At 41.4% G+C, this 18,086-nt stretch overlaps 1 protein-coding gene across 1 annotated transcript; it reads left to right on the forward strand.

Moving 5' to 3' along the window:
- Positions 1–2,227: 2,227 nt before the first annotated feature.
- On the forward strand, positions 2,228–17,880 carry LOC138663812 (zinc finger protein 93-like). The gene is made up of 10 exons (XM_069750153.1): positions 2,228–2,360; positions 2,489–2,629; positions 2,713–2,836; positions 2,916–3,013; positions 7,963–8,070; positions 8,200–8,379; positions 8,462–8,585; positions 10,468–10,565; positions 11,077–11,167; positions 14,411–17,880. Exons 1-10 carry the CDS (start codon positions 2,286–2,288, stop codon positions 16,063–16,065), a joined length of 2,694 nt encoding a protein of 897 aa, XP_069606254.1. The 5' UTR covers positions 2,228–2,285; the 3' UTR covers positions 16,066–17,880.
- The last annotated feature ends 206 nt before the right edge of the window (positions 17,881–18,086 follow it).

Raw genomic sequence — 18,086 nt, forward strand, 5'->3', positions numbered from 1 at the left:
GAGCAAAAAAAAATTAGTTATTAGTGATGAGCGAGTGTACTCGTTGCTCGGGTTTTTCCGAGCACGCTCGGGTGGTCTCTTATGACTGCTCGGAGATTAAATTTTAATTGCCTCAGCAGCATGATTTACAGCTATTAGCCAGCTTGATTACATGTGGGGATTACCTATCAACCAGGCAACCCCCACATGTACTCAGCCTGGCTAACAGCTATAAATCAATCAGCTGCCACGATGAAAACTAAATCTCCGAACACTAACAAATACTCGGAGGTCACCCGAGCATGCTCAGGAAACCCCGAGCAACGAGTATCGTTATAAGATACAGTTTCCCAGCATAAATAATGAGATTTTTAGTATTATGTATATCTGGGATGTTCAATTTATTTTTCCCAAGGGGCCACATGAGAGACTGACTATTTTGGAGGGCTAAAACAATCGGCTGAAATGAACTTCGATCACATAATTATCATGTAATAATTGTATCACTTAATATTGAGCAGAATTAATCCTACTGACTAGCTGCTACTCCTACATGTTCCGATAGGGCTTATTGTAACTTGTATCCTTTCTTGTAGCAGTGAATCAGCTCCATATAATTAAGGGTATTATCCGGGACTTTACAAGAAACAAAAAATGTACCTAAGCACTATCGGGTAGGTAATTGCAACTAACCTGTCTATTGTGCATGGCGCCCTTCTTCCCCGACACAGAGCGGTCACTTCTGTCAATCAGAATGACTTCGGAAGTCCAGCCCCCTCGACAAAATGGAGCGGGAAAATAAGCCTCCACTCTGTAGACGTGATGTCAGCACAGGCTTCTGAATCCCCGGCAGAAGTGGTCTGTAGCCACTCTGTGCCGGGTAAGAACGGTGCCGTGCACAACAAACCTGTAAGTAGCAACTAACTGCTTGTTAGTGCTTAGGTACATTTTTTGTAAAGTCCGGGATACCCCCTTTAACTGCTTTTATAAGATTTATAAATCATATACAGGTAGTCCTCAACGTACAACGTTGATCCGTTCTTACGCGGCGTCGTAAACCAAATTTCGATGTAAGTCGGACCATGCGTTCATACAGTACTGTACCATAATAGCAGTACAGTACTGCAAACACTTAGCCTATCCAAACACCTATCCTAACACAGTACCCTACATAATTAGGGTGTTAAGGCGTGCAGGAGACTCGTTTTCCTCGTGTAACCGGGTACAGTGTACAGTACTGGACTCTATTCTTCCGCCGCTGCACGTAGTTGCACGTAGTTCGACTTACGACACAAAACCGTGTAAGTCGGAATGAGGCGTCGTATAAAGCGTTGTAACCACGAAACGATGTAACTCGAGACCGTTGTAACCCGAGGGCTAACTGTATTCCTGTTATTCAGCCATTGTACGTTGATGATCAGCTTCCCCCCTCGCACACACTGTATGATATCCCAACAGACTCCCAAGACAATATTATGCCCCCAGAGCCCCTCAACAGAATTTGATGGCCTGTCATAGATGTAATAGTAAAATGGGTCCAATATCTAAACTGTCTCTTGAGAAAGGAAATGTCATCCTCATATTAAACATTGAAGCATGGCTTAATTTTAACTTGGTAAAGGAAAAAAGTGCAATCACTCTAAACATCTTGCTTCCTGCTGTGAACAGGTAAATGAAGTAGATCCAGTTAAGAATATTGTGGTTTTTGTGAAAAGCACAGGTCCTACAGCTACATTTGACATATTTTCGGCGTTGTGATCAATGTAACACATTTACTTACAATGCTTGTTGGCCTCTGCATCAGTCCCAAATTAAAATATGGCAGATTTTACTGTTTTGTTTTTGTTTTATTTTTGTTGTTTTTTTAGGGTTTGCATCCGTTCATATTTTCTTTTTATTGTGAAGCAAACAACAAATAGGACGAAATAAGTGAAACAGTCAGTGTGCATAACTATTCACCCCTCTAAAGTCAGTACTTTGCAGAGCCCCTTTTGTGGCAATTACAGCTGTAAGTCGCTTTGGATAAGTCTCTACTAGCTTTCCAGTGGGATTTTAGCCCATTCCTCAAGGCAAAACTGCTCCATCTCTTTCAAGTTTCAGCATTGTTCAATATCTTCATGGAGCTAGTTAACTTATGTTCCAGTCCGTAAGACTGTAAGTAATTGTATTATTGCATGGGATTGTTTATGACGTTACATCAGCTCATCTTCTCATTCAAATTCTTACAATTTTGGACCGTTTCAGTGGAGATCTTCTATATTAAAGACTTTTCCTGATTGAGAATTATACTGATTGACCCATCAAGCATGCAGATGGACAGGGACCACTTGGCAGAGATATTACGCCTCACCTTAGAGATACTGTTCTGGCTTACTGGAGAGGTGAGAGATTCTGATGAGTCATATTACATCATTCTTATCTATGGGAATAATAAATGAATATAACTTGAGAGATTAGGACTCTGGAAATGTCTATAGTGAGATTTATTAATGTGTCTCTCCATAACCAGGATTACACAGTAGTGAAGAAGACCTCTAGGGAGCGCTGTCAGTCACCTGTTTCTTCACCTCACATCCTGAAACATGAGGACATCAATGGTCAGAAGATCCTAGAACTCCTCTACAAGATGATTGTGCTGCTGACTGGAGAGGTGACACTGCTGGGAATGCTGGGATATTATATAGTAACACTGCAAAGGGATCTGGGGAATGACAGTATCCTTGTATTTGTCAGGTTCCTATAAGATGTCAGGATATCACCGTCTATTTCTCCATGGAGGAGTGGGAGTATTTAAAAGGACACGAAGATCTGTACAAGGACGTCATGATGGAGGTTCCCCAGCCCGTCACATCACCAGGTAATAGACAGGATCAAATACACATGTCCTATAATTATATGTAAAGAGTGAATTCAGTCCTTGTATATGTTTCCTCCAGATCTATCCAGTAAGAGGACAACACCAGAGAGATGTCCCCATCCTCTTCTTCCACAGGACTGTAAACAAGAAGATCCCAGTGTTCCTCAGGGTCATCAGGTAGATGGAGAGAAGGTGTCATGAGATCTCCCCTATGATGTGTAGACGGCTGTGAAGGTCTTTTGTTCAGTCTTGTTTTATCCACCAGTATTATATGTGTTATACTTGTGTAATGAGTATGGTGGAGATGGCAGGACTGAAGCTGATCTTAGATGTGACTTCTCATCTGTCTGTGAGTGTGTACTTGTGTGTATATATACATCAGGATGCATATGGTAAATGGTTGCCTCCCGGATATTTCCATCACCAATTGTAAAGAAAAGTAGTTATTCAATGCATGTGTCTTTTATAGGTCACCAATACATGAAGAAATGAATGAAAGCAGCACTCACCCGTTATCTTCAATGATAATATAGTCCTTTATTGACCGTGGCTCAACATTCCCAGCTAGGGACAAGGCAGGCTACAACATGAGGAGGGAGCGGTGAGGGAGGGTGCAGAGACGAGACAGACGACGGCCGTTTCGCGAACAATCGCTTCAACGGGTCCAGTGAGTTGTGTTAGTGACGTCATATCCTCTTATAGGAGTCGACGTACTGCTCACCACATATGTGTGAAATTAACAATGAGTAAAAACAACTTAACTCATTCTACAATCTCAATTTACTAACGGATCTAGAGAAAACCCGCCATGTCTAATTTATCATTAAGACCCCAAGATCCTTGTGCATCAGTTTTTAAAATCCAATGAGCTTCGCGCTGTAATAATAATTTATTATGATTGCCTCCTTGCTGAGGGAATTTAACTACCTCTAAGCCGGCAAAACTAAGGGAACTAGGGTCGCCGCCATGCGCATCATGTATGTGTTTTACTAGGCCCACACGCCCCTTCCCTGTGAGCACAGAATTATAGTGCTCGCGAAACCTAACAAATAGGGGTCTTGTGGTTTTACCGATATAAAATCGGTGACAAGGGCAGTAGATAACGTATACCACAAATTTACATTTACATGTTATAAAGTCTTTTACGAAATGACAGAAAGTGCCTATTTTGAGGGGGTTAGTAATATTATGGAGGTGACACATACTGCAACCACCGCACCTGAAATTACCTTGCGGGAGCGATTTTTTTCATCCAGCTGCTGGTATCAGCAGACAGCCGGTGTTTTACTACCAAGTCGCCTAAATTTACTGTTCGTTTATAGGCAAAACGAGGGATACAAGTGGTTAAATCGCGAAAACCGGTATCATTTTTAATCACGTGCCAATTTTTTCGGATGGCTGCATGGATGTTATCATCAAGTGGACTATGTTTAAATAAAAAAGTAAAAGTCCCGTTTTCTTTACGATTATTCAGCGTGCTATTATTCCCTCTACTCTTATTTCTCCCTTTTTTTAAAAGATCAACTTGGGTTAAATTGGCACCAAGTTTATTAACCCAAGTTGATCTTTTAAAAAAAGGGAGGAATAAGAGTAGAGGGAATAATAGCACGCTGAATAATCGTAAAGAAAACGGGACTTTTACTTTTTTATTTAAACATAGCCCACTTGATGATAACATCCATGCAGCCATCCGAAAAAATTGGCACGTGATTAAAAATGATACCGGTTTTCGCGATTTAACCATTTGTATCCCTCGTTTTGCCTATAAACGAACAGTAAATTTAGGCGACTTGGTAGTAAAACACCGGCTGTCTGCTGATACCAGCAGCTGGATGAAAAAATCGCTCCCGCAAGGTAATTTCAGGTGCGGTGGTTGCAGTATGTGTCACCTCCATAATATTACTAACCCCCTCAAAATAGGCACTTTCTGTCATTTCGTAAAAGACTTTATAACATGTAAATGTAAATTTGTGGTATACGTTATCTACTGCCCTTGTCACCGATTTTATATCGGTAAAACCATAAGACCCCTATTTGTTAGGTTTCGCGAGCACTATAATTCTGTGCTCACAGGGAAGGGGCGTGTGCGCCTAGTAAAACACATACATGATGCGCATGGCGGCGACCCTAGTTCCCTTAGTTTTGCCGGCTTAGAGGTAGTTAAATTCCCTCAGCAAGGAGGCAATCATAATAAATTATTATTACAGCGCGAAGCTCATTGGATTTTAAAAACTGATGCACAAGGATCTTGGGGTCTTAATGATAAATTAGACATGGCGGTTTTTCTCTAGTTCCGTTAGTAAATTGAGATTGTAGAATGAGTTAAGTTGTTTTTACTAATTGTTAATTTCACACATATGTGGCGAGCAGTACATCGACTCCTATAAGAGGATATGACGTCACTAACACAACTCACTGGACCCGTTGAAGCGATTGTTCGCGAAACGGCTGTCGTCTGTCTCGTCTCTGCACCCTCCCTCACCGCTCCCTCCTCATGTTGTAGCCTGCCTTGTCCCTAGCTGGGAATGTTGAGCCACGGTCAATAAAGGACTATATTATCATTGAAGATAACGGGTGAGTGCTGCTTTCATTCATTTCTTCATGTATTGGTGATTCAGCTGCTTCTAGTGCATGCACCTCCCCGCCTTCAGAAGAAGCTCACTTCGTCTGGTCTCTAAGGAGAATTTATTGAGGTCTAAGAGAGGGAGAGCTCGTTCAGTGCCGGTCGACTGACCTCTTGTGACTGTGTATGCATACCGCTTCTTTTATAGGTCAGCTGTTTTATGTAGTGACGCGTTCTACTTCACTATTCTATGCATTTATTAGTGGTGTACCATAGCACCCAGCTGTCCCAGATCTAGCGGGACAGTCCCAAATTAAGGGAGCTGTCCTAGGAAGTAAGAGCTATGTCCCAACTTTCACTCTCTTTGTGCAACGTCTCGTCTCCTGCCATGCAGTATCTGCATGTCTCTGGGTTTATTGCTGAGTTCCTCTTCCTCCTCCTCAGTGGGAAGGGCCTGTATCTCTCTTTACATAATTACATTCAGTTTATTACCCCGTTCTTCTGTTTTGTTGAAGTAATTCAAACTCCCAAATTGTAGCATTTGAGGCAACTGCAACAAGTCACAGGCTGCCTGCCAAGAATAGGAGAATATTCTTCATTACAGGAACAATGTACTTGTAAATAGAGCTTCATTTCTATATACCACTGCACTTCTATATACCTGTATTATAGGGGTAAAAAGAAAACTGAGTTTGTTTTTTCCCCTATATAATTACTAAAAAAATAACGAAAAACAATTATACTGATTACTTTTTAAAGCATTTTCAAAAAAAGATAAGTCCACAAAGCTTTGAATAAAAATGTAATGCTGAGCCTGTGTTCACACAGTGCACATGTTATGTTTTTCTGCTGCTTTATTATCTGTTCATTTTTTGTAGGTGTCCGCTCCATACTACACTATCCTAATCTCTGATTATTGCATTTTTGCTGTGTTTTTATTTGCATTTTCTCCTTTATTTGATGTGTTTTTTGTGCAGTTATGAAGCAGCATTTTAATGCTTTTATATAGTACATAAAAGCTTTGCTTCTGCACATAAAAATTAAGCGACATCTTTTTTGTTATATGCGTTTTCTTTAGGCTCCAAATAGTAGCTCCTATTTTTTGTCTAGCAGAGCTCACTTCACTTTTTTAACCCCTTCATGACCTTGGGATTTTTTGTTTTTCCGTGTTCGTTTTTCACTCCCCTCCTTCCCAGAGCCATAACTTTTTTATTTTTCCGTCAATTTGGCCATGTGAGGGCTTATTTTTTGCGGGACGAGTTGTACTTTTGAACAACATCATTGGTTTTAGCATGTCGTGTACTAGAAAACGGGAAAAAAATTCCAAGTGCGGTGAAATTGCAAAAAAAAGTGCAATCCCACACTTGCTTTTTGTTTGGCTTTTTTGCTAGGTTCACTAAATGCTAAAACTGACCTGACATTATGATTCTCCAGGTCAGTACGAGTTCATAGACACCTAACATGACTAGGTAATGAAAAAAAAATCCAAACTTTGCTAAAAAAAAACAAACAAAATGGTGCCATTTTCCGATACTCGTAGCGTCTCCATTTTTCGTGATCTGGGGTCGGTTGAGGGCTTATTTTTTGCGTGCCGAGATGACGTTTTTAATGATAGCATTTTGGTGCAGATACGTTCTTTTGCTCGCCCGTTATTGCATTTTAATGCAATGTCGCGGCGACCTAAAAAACGTAATTCTGGCGTTTCGAATTTTTTTCTCGCTACGCCGTTTAGCAATCAGGTTAATGCTTTTTTTTAATTGATAGATCGGGCGATTCTGAGCGCGGCGATACCAAATATGTGTAGATTTGAATTTTTTTTATTGATTTATTTTGATTGGGGCGAAAGGGGGGTGATTTAAACTTTTATATTTTTTTTATTTTTTTCACATTTTTTTTAACTTTTTTTTTTTTTACTTTTGCCATGCTTCAATAGCCTCCATGGGAGGCTAGAAGCAGGCACAACGCGATCGGCTCTGCTACATAGCAGCGATCTGCTGTTTGCTGCTATGTAGCAGAATTGCAGGTGTGCTGTGAGCGCCGACCACAGGGTGGCGCTCACAGCCACCGGTGATCAGTAACCATAGAGGTCTCTAGGACCTCTATGGTTACCATCCTGATGCATCGCCAACCCCCGATCATGTGACGGGGTTCTGCGATGACGTCATTTCCGGCCGCCCGGCCGGAAGCGGTAGTTAAATGCCGCTGTCTGCGTTTGACAGCGGCATTTAACTAGTTAATAGGTGCGGGCAGATCGCGATTCTGCCCGCGCCTATTACGGGCACATGTCAGCTGTTCAAAACAGCTGACATGTCCCTGCTTTGATGCGGGCTCACCGCGGAGCCCTGCATCAAAGCAGGGGATCTGACCTCGGACGTACTATCCCGTCCGAGGTCAGAAAGGGGTTAAACAAAGCCACAGTCTCAGCCGGGGACCCAGAGGTGCTCCAAAAAGTACTGTCCCCACCACTACACACTTACCTACTCTCTCCAACCATTTTTACTTCAGGCCACCATATATGAACAACAGTCTCCATTAAGTCGCACACTAACACTCTCTTCTTCAGATTTTTAGCAACAGCTTTCTATGTTTGTTTGAGCCACTACGAACTACATTGACAGCGGAGAGGATATTACCCCTCACCCTAGAGATCCTCTTCTGGATTACTGGAGAGGTGAGAAATTCTGATGACGTCACATTACATCATTCTTCTCTATGGGAATAACAAATAGACAGAACTGGAGTGGTGAGGACTCTGGAAATGTCTGTAGTTAGATTTATTAATGTGTCTCTCCATAACCAGGATTACACAGTAGTGAAGAAGACTTCTAGTGAGAGCTATCAGACCCCTGTGTCTGAGGGATGGGGAAGACTCCTGAGCCCAATCACTGGGCTTCCACCTCGCCCCCTGATATATGAGGACATCAATAACCAGAAAATCTTAGAACTCATGTACGAGATGATTGAGCTGCTGACTGAAGAGGTGACACTGCTGGGAATGCTGGGACATTATACAGTAACACTATGAAGGGATCCGGGTATGACGGTATCATTGTATGTGTCAGGTTCCTGTAAGGTGTCAGGATGTCGCTGTCTATTTCTCCATGGAGGAGTGGGAGTATTTAGAAGAACACAAAGATCTGTACAAGGATGTCATGATGGAGGTTCCCCAGCCCCTCACATCACCAGGTAATAGACAGGACTGAGTTTACTCGACCATTAATTACTGTATATACTCAAGTATAAGCCGACCCGAGTATAAGCCGACCCCCCTTAATTTTGTAACAAAAAACTGAGAAAACTTATTCGACTTGAGTATAAGCCTAGGGTGGAAAATGTAGCAGTTACCGGTAAATGTCAAAAATAAAAATAGATACCAATAAAAGTAAAATTAATTGAGACATCAGTAGGTTAAATGTTTTTGAATATCCATATTGAATCAGGAGCCCCATATAACGCTCCATAAGATGCTCCATATTAAAATTTCCCCTATACGATGCTGCACAAATGCTGATTATGGCCCCATAAGATGCTCCATACTGATATTTGGCCCATATAATGCTGCACAAATGCTGATTATGGCCCCATAAGATGCTCCATATAACAATGTGCCACATATAATGCTGCTGCAATAAATAAAAAAAAATGACATGCCTCTTTTCGCTGCCCGCTGCTCCTCAGCGTCCCGTCTCTCCACACTGACTGTTCAGGCAGAGGACGGCACACTGTTGTGAATTCTGTGGCAGAGCTCCCTCTTGTGGTCACAAGTGGTACTTCGGCTGATTCTCTCTGTGAGCTTCCGTTGGTGGAGGAAAGTGGTACTGCGGCTTCTGAGTTTCCTTCCTCAGGTGATATGGTGAAGTCGTTAGGTGCTACCCTATTTAACTCCACCTAGTGCTTTGATCCTGGCTTCCAGTCAATGTTCTAGTATTGGACCTGTTTCCTCCTGGATCGTTCCTGTGGCCTGCTGCTCTGCATAGCTAAGTTCCTCTTGCTATTTGTTTGCTGTTTTTTTTCTGTCCAGCTTGTCAATTTGTTTTTTCTGCTTGCTGGAAGCTCTGGGACGCAGAGGGTGTACCTCCGTGCCGTTAGTTTGGTACGGAGGGTCTTTTTGCCCCCTTTGCGTGGTTTTTGTAGGGTTTTGTGTTGACCGCAAAGTTACCTTTCCTATCCTCGCTCTGTTCAGAAAGTTGGGCCTCACTTTGCTAAATCTATTTCATCTCTACGTTTGTCTTTTCATCTTAACTCACAGTCATTATATGTGGGGGCTGCCTTTTCCTTTGGGGTATTTCTCTGAGGCAAGGTAGGCTTATTTTCTATCTTCAGGCTAGCTAGTTTCTCAGGCCGTGCCGAGTTGCATAGGCAGCGTTAGGCGCAATCCACGGCTGCCTCTAGTGTGGTTTGAGAGGATTAGGGATTGCGGTCAACAGAGTTCCCACGTCTCAGAGCTCGTTCTTGTTTTTTGGGTTATTGCCAGGTCACTGTATGTGCACTGACCTCTATGTCCATTGTGGTACTGAATTACCTTTCATAACAGCGCACACACTAAAACGTCATCGCGCCCTCTGACCTGAACAGCCATTGCAGAGGACGCGGAAGACGGGGCGGCGATGGTACGAGGAAAGGTGAATATGAAATACTCACCTGCTCCCGGCGCGGTCCCTGGCAGCTTCTCCCGGACAGATGGTCTCCAGGAGCCGGCAGCTTCTTCCTCTGTTCAGCGGTCACTGGTACCGCTCATTACAGTAATGAGTATGCGGTTCCACCCCTTTGGGAGTGGAATCCATATTCATTACTTTAATGAGCGGTACCACGTGACCGCTGAACAGGGGAAGAAGCTGCCGGCACCAGAGACCATGGGACATGCAGGGACCGCATCAGGAGCAGGTGAGTATGTGACCATCGTCGCTCCTCCTCACCCGCCGACCCCCCCGCCGACCATGACTTGAGTATAAGCCGAGAGGGGCACTTTCAGCCCATTTCTTTGGGCTGAAAATCTTGGCTTATTCTCGAGTATATACAGCATCTGTATGTAAAGAATGAATTCAGTCCCTGTATGTGTTTCCTCCAGATCTGTCCAGTAAGAGGACAACACCAGAGAGATGTCCCCGTCCTCTTCTTCCTCAGGACTGTAAACAAGAAAATCCCGATGTTCCTCAGGATCATCAGGTAGGTGGAGAGAAGGTGTCATGAGATCTCCCCTATGATGTGTAGATGGCTGTGAAGGTCTTGTGTTCAGTCTTGTTTTAGCCGCCAATATTATAAATTTTATATTTGTGTAATGAGAACGGTGGAGATGACAGGATAAGGCTATATGCACACGTCAGGAGTCTTTGAAGAATTTTCCTGACCCAAACTGGACTTTTTCTGCCGGAAATCCACATGTGTTTTTGCTAGTTTTTTTGCGGATTTTTTGCGTTTTTTTCCGGAACTTCCCCAATGCAATATATAGCGGCAAAAATGTGAATAATCCGCAAAATTAATGAACATGTTGCGTTTTTTACTGCGATTGAAAAAAGGGAAAAAACGCAACATGTGCACAAAAATTGCGGATTGCATTCTATTAATAGGATGCTTAATGGATGCGTTTTTTTTCGCTTCTTTATAGCGAAAAATCTGGAACATGTTAACACAGCCTTACAGCTTATCACAGATGTGCCTTTTTCAACATTTGTTTCAGGGTGAAGATCTGACCCATCTTAATGTTATTGAGACTTGTGTGATTGGTGATGAGTGGTGTAAAGAGGAGATTCCTACATATGACTACCCAGGTGAGTAGTGACCATTGAATGCAGAGAAGTCACAAATTCATCTTTCAAATAGAAGCCATTTTTCATGATTTCAGGACCTTCGCTATCTACCGTATTTTTCGGACTATAATACGCACCCCAAATTTTGAGAAGTAAAATGGGGAAAAAAATTAATGCGACAAATGGGGGTCCATCTTACAGTCCTGAATTCAGCTAACCCTGGGGAGATCAGCAGCGCTGGTGGACCGGAATCACAAGGGGTATTTGGTGGTCCAGCGATGCTATAATCTAGACTAGTGCGGCAGGTTCAGTGGTGCGGGGGCTTTGCTGACATTTTGTGAAATCCCGGAGCCCCCGCACATCCATTTCGCATGCGCAGATTGAGATTTTGGCAACGAGATCTCGTCTCCCGAGATCTTTGCAACAAGATCTCAATCTGTGCATGCGCCGCCTCCGGCAGCCATTTTCCCGAATGCCACAGCATCGAGGCAATGGAAGTGCGCGGGCTCCGGCCTTTAACAAAATGACGCCGGAGCCCCCCGCACCACCGAGCCTGCCGCATTGGAATGGGAGTGAGATCATCTCCCTGCAGCAACAGACCACCAGAAGAATCTCTCGACTCCTGCTGCCACCTTGCTAATTGTAAGTATGGTATTTCCAACTATAAGATGCACCCCCATTTTCCCAAAAACATTTTTGGGAAAAAAGTGCGTCTTATAGTCTGAAAAATATGGTAATCCTGAAATTTGAGTAGTAGTTTGGTTTTGTTAAAGCCAATTCACCAGATGACTGTAAAAGAGATACCTTTAAAATATTAAAAAAGTAAAATGTGTTTTAGTTTTCTGTCTTTCAACTGGTACAAAAATATATAAACCTTAGGAAAAGTTTCAGATCTACTAGTAATATCGATTCCAAAAAGGTATTAGGTGGGAAATATCTTCTTAGTTGCACCTTTCTGTTATTTAGCAGTTCATTTTCAGAGCCATCAAACAGTAACATTAGTCCACTTTGTACTGTAGTCGGGGGCCCAAGTTTACCAGTGGAAAAAGGACCCATGCTCCTCAAATTAATTTCCCTGCAAGGTTGGTAAATTTCATCTCCTTGATAATGAAAGGGTTGGTTGGATTTCTTTTTTTGGGCAACATCATGCTTTCGGGAGGGGTGATATCACATTAGATGGCTTTAGCCTTATTTATATCTTAAAAAGGGAGCCTTAAAAAGGTTATCAAGTACACTGACTCAATTACTGTTTTTGCTACAAATACCAAAGGAAAATGCCCCAAACATCCCCATATATTTTTTCTGATGATTTTTATATTATTTTGTACATTTTTTGCTTTGTTTCCTGTGCACTGACAGCTCTGTTGTCACAGCCATTACCTAGTCTTCATAATCCTCTGCTCCGTTTTTACTACATTTCCCATCAGCCCTTATGCTGGGCTACAAGCCAGCAGTGAGCACACACTATATCAGCACTATGTCCTGTACAGGACACACTTACAGGAAATGGGAGTAATGCACAAAGCACCAGAACAGCAACCCTGCAAAAAAAAAATGATCCTCTTACTAACGGATGGATGGATGGATGGAGAGAGATATGAATGTATTCGTACTATACAGCGTATACAGCAGCGTGTATATACATTACACAGGATATACAGCACTGTGTGTACTAGTGTATACACCGTGCTGTAGAAACACAGATACAAGGTGTTTTATTTGCACCAGCATACATAGGAGCAGTGTGAGCACCACTTAAAGGGAACCTGTCACCCCGTTTTTTCAATATGAGCTAAAAATAGCGTTCAATAGGGCCTGAGCTGAGCTTTACAATAATGCATTTATTATCCCCTGATTCCCCACCTTTACTGCCAAAATACCTTAGTAAACTCACCATTTTCGGCTGTCAATCACCCCGGTCTGGTCCGATGGGCGTTGCCAAATCGCTGTCTCTCCCCCCGCCCCTCAGCGTGTCAGACATAACTCGATTTGTGAATAGCACAGATCGCGCTCATTTTTTGCAGTTGCGCAGTGCATTAGGTTCTAGCGTATGTGCAGTATGTATTGCCCAACTGCTGGCAAAGTATACATCATTGCGCATGCGCAATGATGTGCTGTATGCTATTCCCACAATTGGGCAAAGCATAATGCACAGGCGCGAGATAACACTTTAATGCGCAGGCGCGAAATACAACGCCAACGCCGGGAAGAAGTTTCTTAGTGAAAAGCTGGAGGTAGAGGGAGACAGCGATTTGGCAACGCCCATCGGACCGGGGTGATTGACAGACGAAAACGGCGAGTTTATTAAGGTATTTTGGCAGCACAGGTGGGGAATCGGGATAATAAAGGCACTATTGTAAAGCACAGCTCAGGCCCTATTGAACGCTATTTCTAGCTCATATTGAAAAAACGGGGTGACAGGTTCCCTTTAATGAAGCCATGCCTACCCGTCAGTTTCCAGAGCTCCGAACTGAGCTAGATTTTGACGTGACTTCACAGGAAGCCAGGAGATTCTCAGCCAGATGTGACGTCAAGAGCAGCTCATTTTTGAGTTGTACCTGGAAGACGGCTTCATGGTGGTAAGGACCAGATAGAGAAGAATAGGGAACGCAGGCAATTAGTGATTAGATGTAACTGTACTATTTAAATCTATATATGTATCTGACCACTATTCAGTGACTGAGATTATACCAGCTTGTGCATGCACCACAATCTACTATTTCTATGAATAATAATTGGTAATAATTTATGATCGACAAGGTTCCTTTTACTTACCTGAAAATTAAACATGGAAGTTGTTTTGGGGAAGGAGGTCAAGCTAACCTTCTGGACTTTGTGATAATCCAGCCCTGAACTTGCTTCAAAAACATTGCTTTTTCATTACAATAATAATCTGTGTTAAAGTGGATAGAGCTGTCAATAAGAGTGTAAGATAAACCGCTACTAATAATTTAACAATAATATGTAAAGTAAAAAAAAAATAAAAACCAGCCACTCCATTTATTCCCTATGGGATTTCGATCGGCTTTTCTTGGCAGCCCCATAGATAATGAAGGAAGCAGCTGTGGGGATCTGACCTACTGCAATATTTTGCAATTTGGATAAAAGTGCCCATTCGGGGATAAAAAAAAAATCTTCGGTTTACTGATGGATACAGGTCACAGCAATTGGACTCGTACTGATCAATAAGTTTTCACCTATCCTTTGGATAGATAACTTGTTCTGACTGGACAACTGTTTTAATAAAGGTTGTGTTTTTGGCAGATGACTGTTACAGGAAGTCAAAAGGACATCAGATGTCTTCAGATTTCAAATCAGAAGTTGCCAATCTAAAACAACATACATATGAAGAGCATGGTGTTATTCCAGATGTACCCTCAACTCTTCACTGCAAAGATATATTGTGTGAACATTTTAAACAAGTCCTTTATGTTAAGGAAGCAAAAACTTACAAAAGGGCTGATAATCCTCAAAGTGCCTACATTGGAACAAAACCATATTCATGTTTAGAATGCGGGAAAAGTTTTAATCGGAAATCATATCTTCTTAGACATCAAAGAATTCACACAGGGGAGAAGCCATATTCATGCCCAAAATGTGAGAAACATTTTCATTATAAATCATCTATTATAAGGCATCAGCTAATTCACACAGGGGAGAAACCATTTTCATGTTCAAAATGTGGGAAATGTTGTAACTCTATTGCAAATCTTTTTAAGCATGAAAGAATTCATTCAGGGCTCAAGCCTTTTTCATGTTCAGAATGTGATAAATGTTTTAATGATAAATTAGATCTTGTTACACATCAGAGAACTCACACAGGGGAAAAACCATATTCGTGCCCACATTGTGAGAAATGCTTTCATAATAAGTCAACTTGTATAAGTCATCAGAGAATTCACATAGAGAAAAGGCCATTTTCATGTTCAGAATGTGGAAAATGTTTTAGACACAAAAATAACCTCATCACACATCAGAGAATTCACACAGGTGAAAAGCCTTTTTTATGTTCAGAATGTGGAAAATGTTTTAGCACTCAATCTTCTCTTATTTATCATCAAGCAAATCACACAGGAAAAAAGAAATTTACTTGTTTAGAATGTGGAACTTCTTTTCTCCACAAATCAAAACTTGTTATACATCAGAGAAGTCATTCAGGGGATAAACCATATTCATGTTCAGAATGTGGAAAATGTTTTGCATATGAATCAAGTCTTGCTACACATAAGAGAAACCACACAGGGGAGAAACCATTTTTATGTTCACAGTGTGGAAAGTCTTTTATAAACAAATATAAACTCGATGCACATCAGGCAATTCACACAGGTGAAAAGCCGTTTTTATGTTCAGAATGTGGGAAATGTTTTAGCATTAAATCATCTCTCATTTCTCATCAGAGATATCACACAGGGAAAAAGAAACATACATGTTTAGAATGTGGAATTTCATTTCACAAGAAATCATCACTTGTTAGACATCAGAGAATCCACACAGGGGAGAAGCCTTATTCATGTCCAGAATGTGGTAAATGTTTTGCACATAACTCAAGTCTTCTTGACCATAAGAGAAGTCACACAGGGGAGAAGCCATTTTTATGTTCACAATGTGGTAAATGTTTTGGACATAAATCAAGTCTTGTTACACATAAGAGGAGTCACACAGGGGAGAAGCCATTTTCATGTTCACAATGTGGAAAACGTTTCAGTGTTAAAGGAAATCTTGTTGCACATCAGAAAAGTCACAAAGGGGTCAAGTTACTTTCAGAATATGAGAAACACAGCATTAATTCAAATATCGTGCAACAGGGAGTTAAAACAAATAAGCCATTTTCATGTTCAGAATGTGGGAAACATTATAGCACTAAATCCTATTTTGTTAAACATCAAAAATCCCACTCTATGGAGAAGCCATTTTCATGATCAGAGTGTGGAAATTGTTTTAACATAAAATCAGTTATACAGTTGTGCTCAAAAGTTTACATACCTCAGAAGAATTTTTGCTTTCTTGGCCTTTTTTCATAGAATATAAATGATAACACCAAAACCTTTTCTCCACTCATGGTTAGTGGTCGGTTGAAGCCATTTATTGTCAAACTACTGTGTTTTCTCTTTTTAAATCATAATGACAACCCTAAACATCCAAATGACCCTGATCAAACATTCACATACCCTGGTGATTTTGGCCTGATAATATGCACAGAAGTTGACACAAATGGGTTTGAATGGCTGCTAAAAGTAAGCTAGTTTCTCTGAGCATGCTCGGGTGGTCTCCAAGTATTTCAGCTTGCTCGGAGATTTAGTTTATGTCAACGCAGTTGCATGATTTGCGGCTGCTAGACAGCTTGAATACATGTGGGGATTACCTAACAAACAGGTGATCCCCACATGTATTCAAGCTGTCTGTGTGTGCATAAAAGCTGAGTGCGTTTCTGGGATCCAGTCAGACTCTTGCATCTTTCATACAGCCACTGACATTTCTGGATTGTGAGTCATGGGGTAAGCAAAAGAATTGTCAACGAATCTATGGGAAAAGGTAATTGAACTGTATAAAACAGGAAAGGGATACAAAAAGGAATTGATAATGCCAGTCAGCAGCGTTCAAACTGTGATTAACAAATGGAAAATCAGGGGCTCTGTAAAAATAAAACTACGGTTAGGTAGACCAGCAAAATTTTCATCCACAATTGCCAGGAAAATTGCACTGGATGCAAAGAAAAACCCACAAATATCATCAGCTGAAATACTGGACTTTCTGAAAACTAGTGGTGTGGCTGTTTCAAGATGCACAATAAAGAGGCACTTGAAGAAAATGGGCTGCATGGTCGAGTGACCAGAAGAAAGCCATTACTGGGCAACTGCCACAAAGTATCTCGCCTACAATACGCAAAACAGCACAGAGACCAGCCTCAAAACTTCTGTAACAAGGTAATTTGGAGTGATGAGGCCAAAATTGAACTTTTTGGCCACAGCCATAATCGTTACATTTGGAGAAAGTTCAGCATGGCCTATGATGAAAGGAACATTATTCCTACTGTAAAGCACGGAGGTGGATCGCTGATGTTTTGGGGATGTGTGAGCTACAAAGGCACAGGCAACTTGGTCAAAGTTGAAGGACAGATGAATGCAGCATGTTATCAGCAAATACTGATGATTTCAAAAGAGAAAATACAGTAGTTTGACAATAAATGGCTTCACCCAACCAGTAACCATGAGTGGAGAAAAAGTTTTGGTGTTGTCATTCATATTCTCTGAAAAAGGCCAAGAAAGCAAAAATTCTGCTGAGGTATGTAAACTTTTGAGCACAACTGTACATCAGAGAAGTCACAAAGTGGAAAAACAATTTTCATTTTCAGAATGTGGAAAATATTTTGCAGATGAATCAATTCTCTTACTTAGAAGAGAATTCCGAAACAAAGCAAAGTCACGTCATACATAAGAAGGAGGAAACAGTTGGTCTTGAAAATTTGATTCACTGCTGATATATAAAACTAAGGGCAATGCAGAAGTCATTTTTTTCCTGAATGAAAATTAGACAATTTTTTTTATACACTCATGAGAACTTAGCTTTACCAGTAGTGGCTAATCCAAAACATTTATTTTATGGTATTTACTTTATATGTTTCTGTCGTTGTTTTTGTTTCAGTATAGTAAACTGAGCAGAGCCAGTTTCAAGGAATTCATCAGAATCCATAATTTACGACTTTGTTATTCCCAATTAAAATACTTTCTCCAATTAAAATCTTTTCTGCTCCTTTGCCTCATTGGGGGACATAGACCTTGGGTGTATGCTGCTGCCACTAGGAGGCTGACACTGATACAAAGCAAGTTAGCTCCTCCCCTGCAGTATACACCCTCCTGCTGGCTCTCACCTAACCAGTTTCTTTCTTAGTGTCCATAGTAGGCATACCGACGGGTCTGCTATTCAGACCCAAAATTCTTTA

This window comes from Ranitomeya imitator, chromosome 2, assembly GCF_032444005.1.
Source record: "Ranitomeya imitator isolate aRanImi1 chromosome 2, aRanImi1.pri, whole genome shotgun sequence".
Taxonomy (NCBI): domain Eukaryota; kingdom Metazoa; phylum Chordata; class Amphibia; order Anura; family Dendrobatidae; genus Ranitomeya; species Ranitomeya imitator.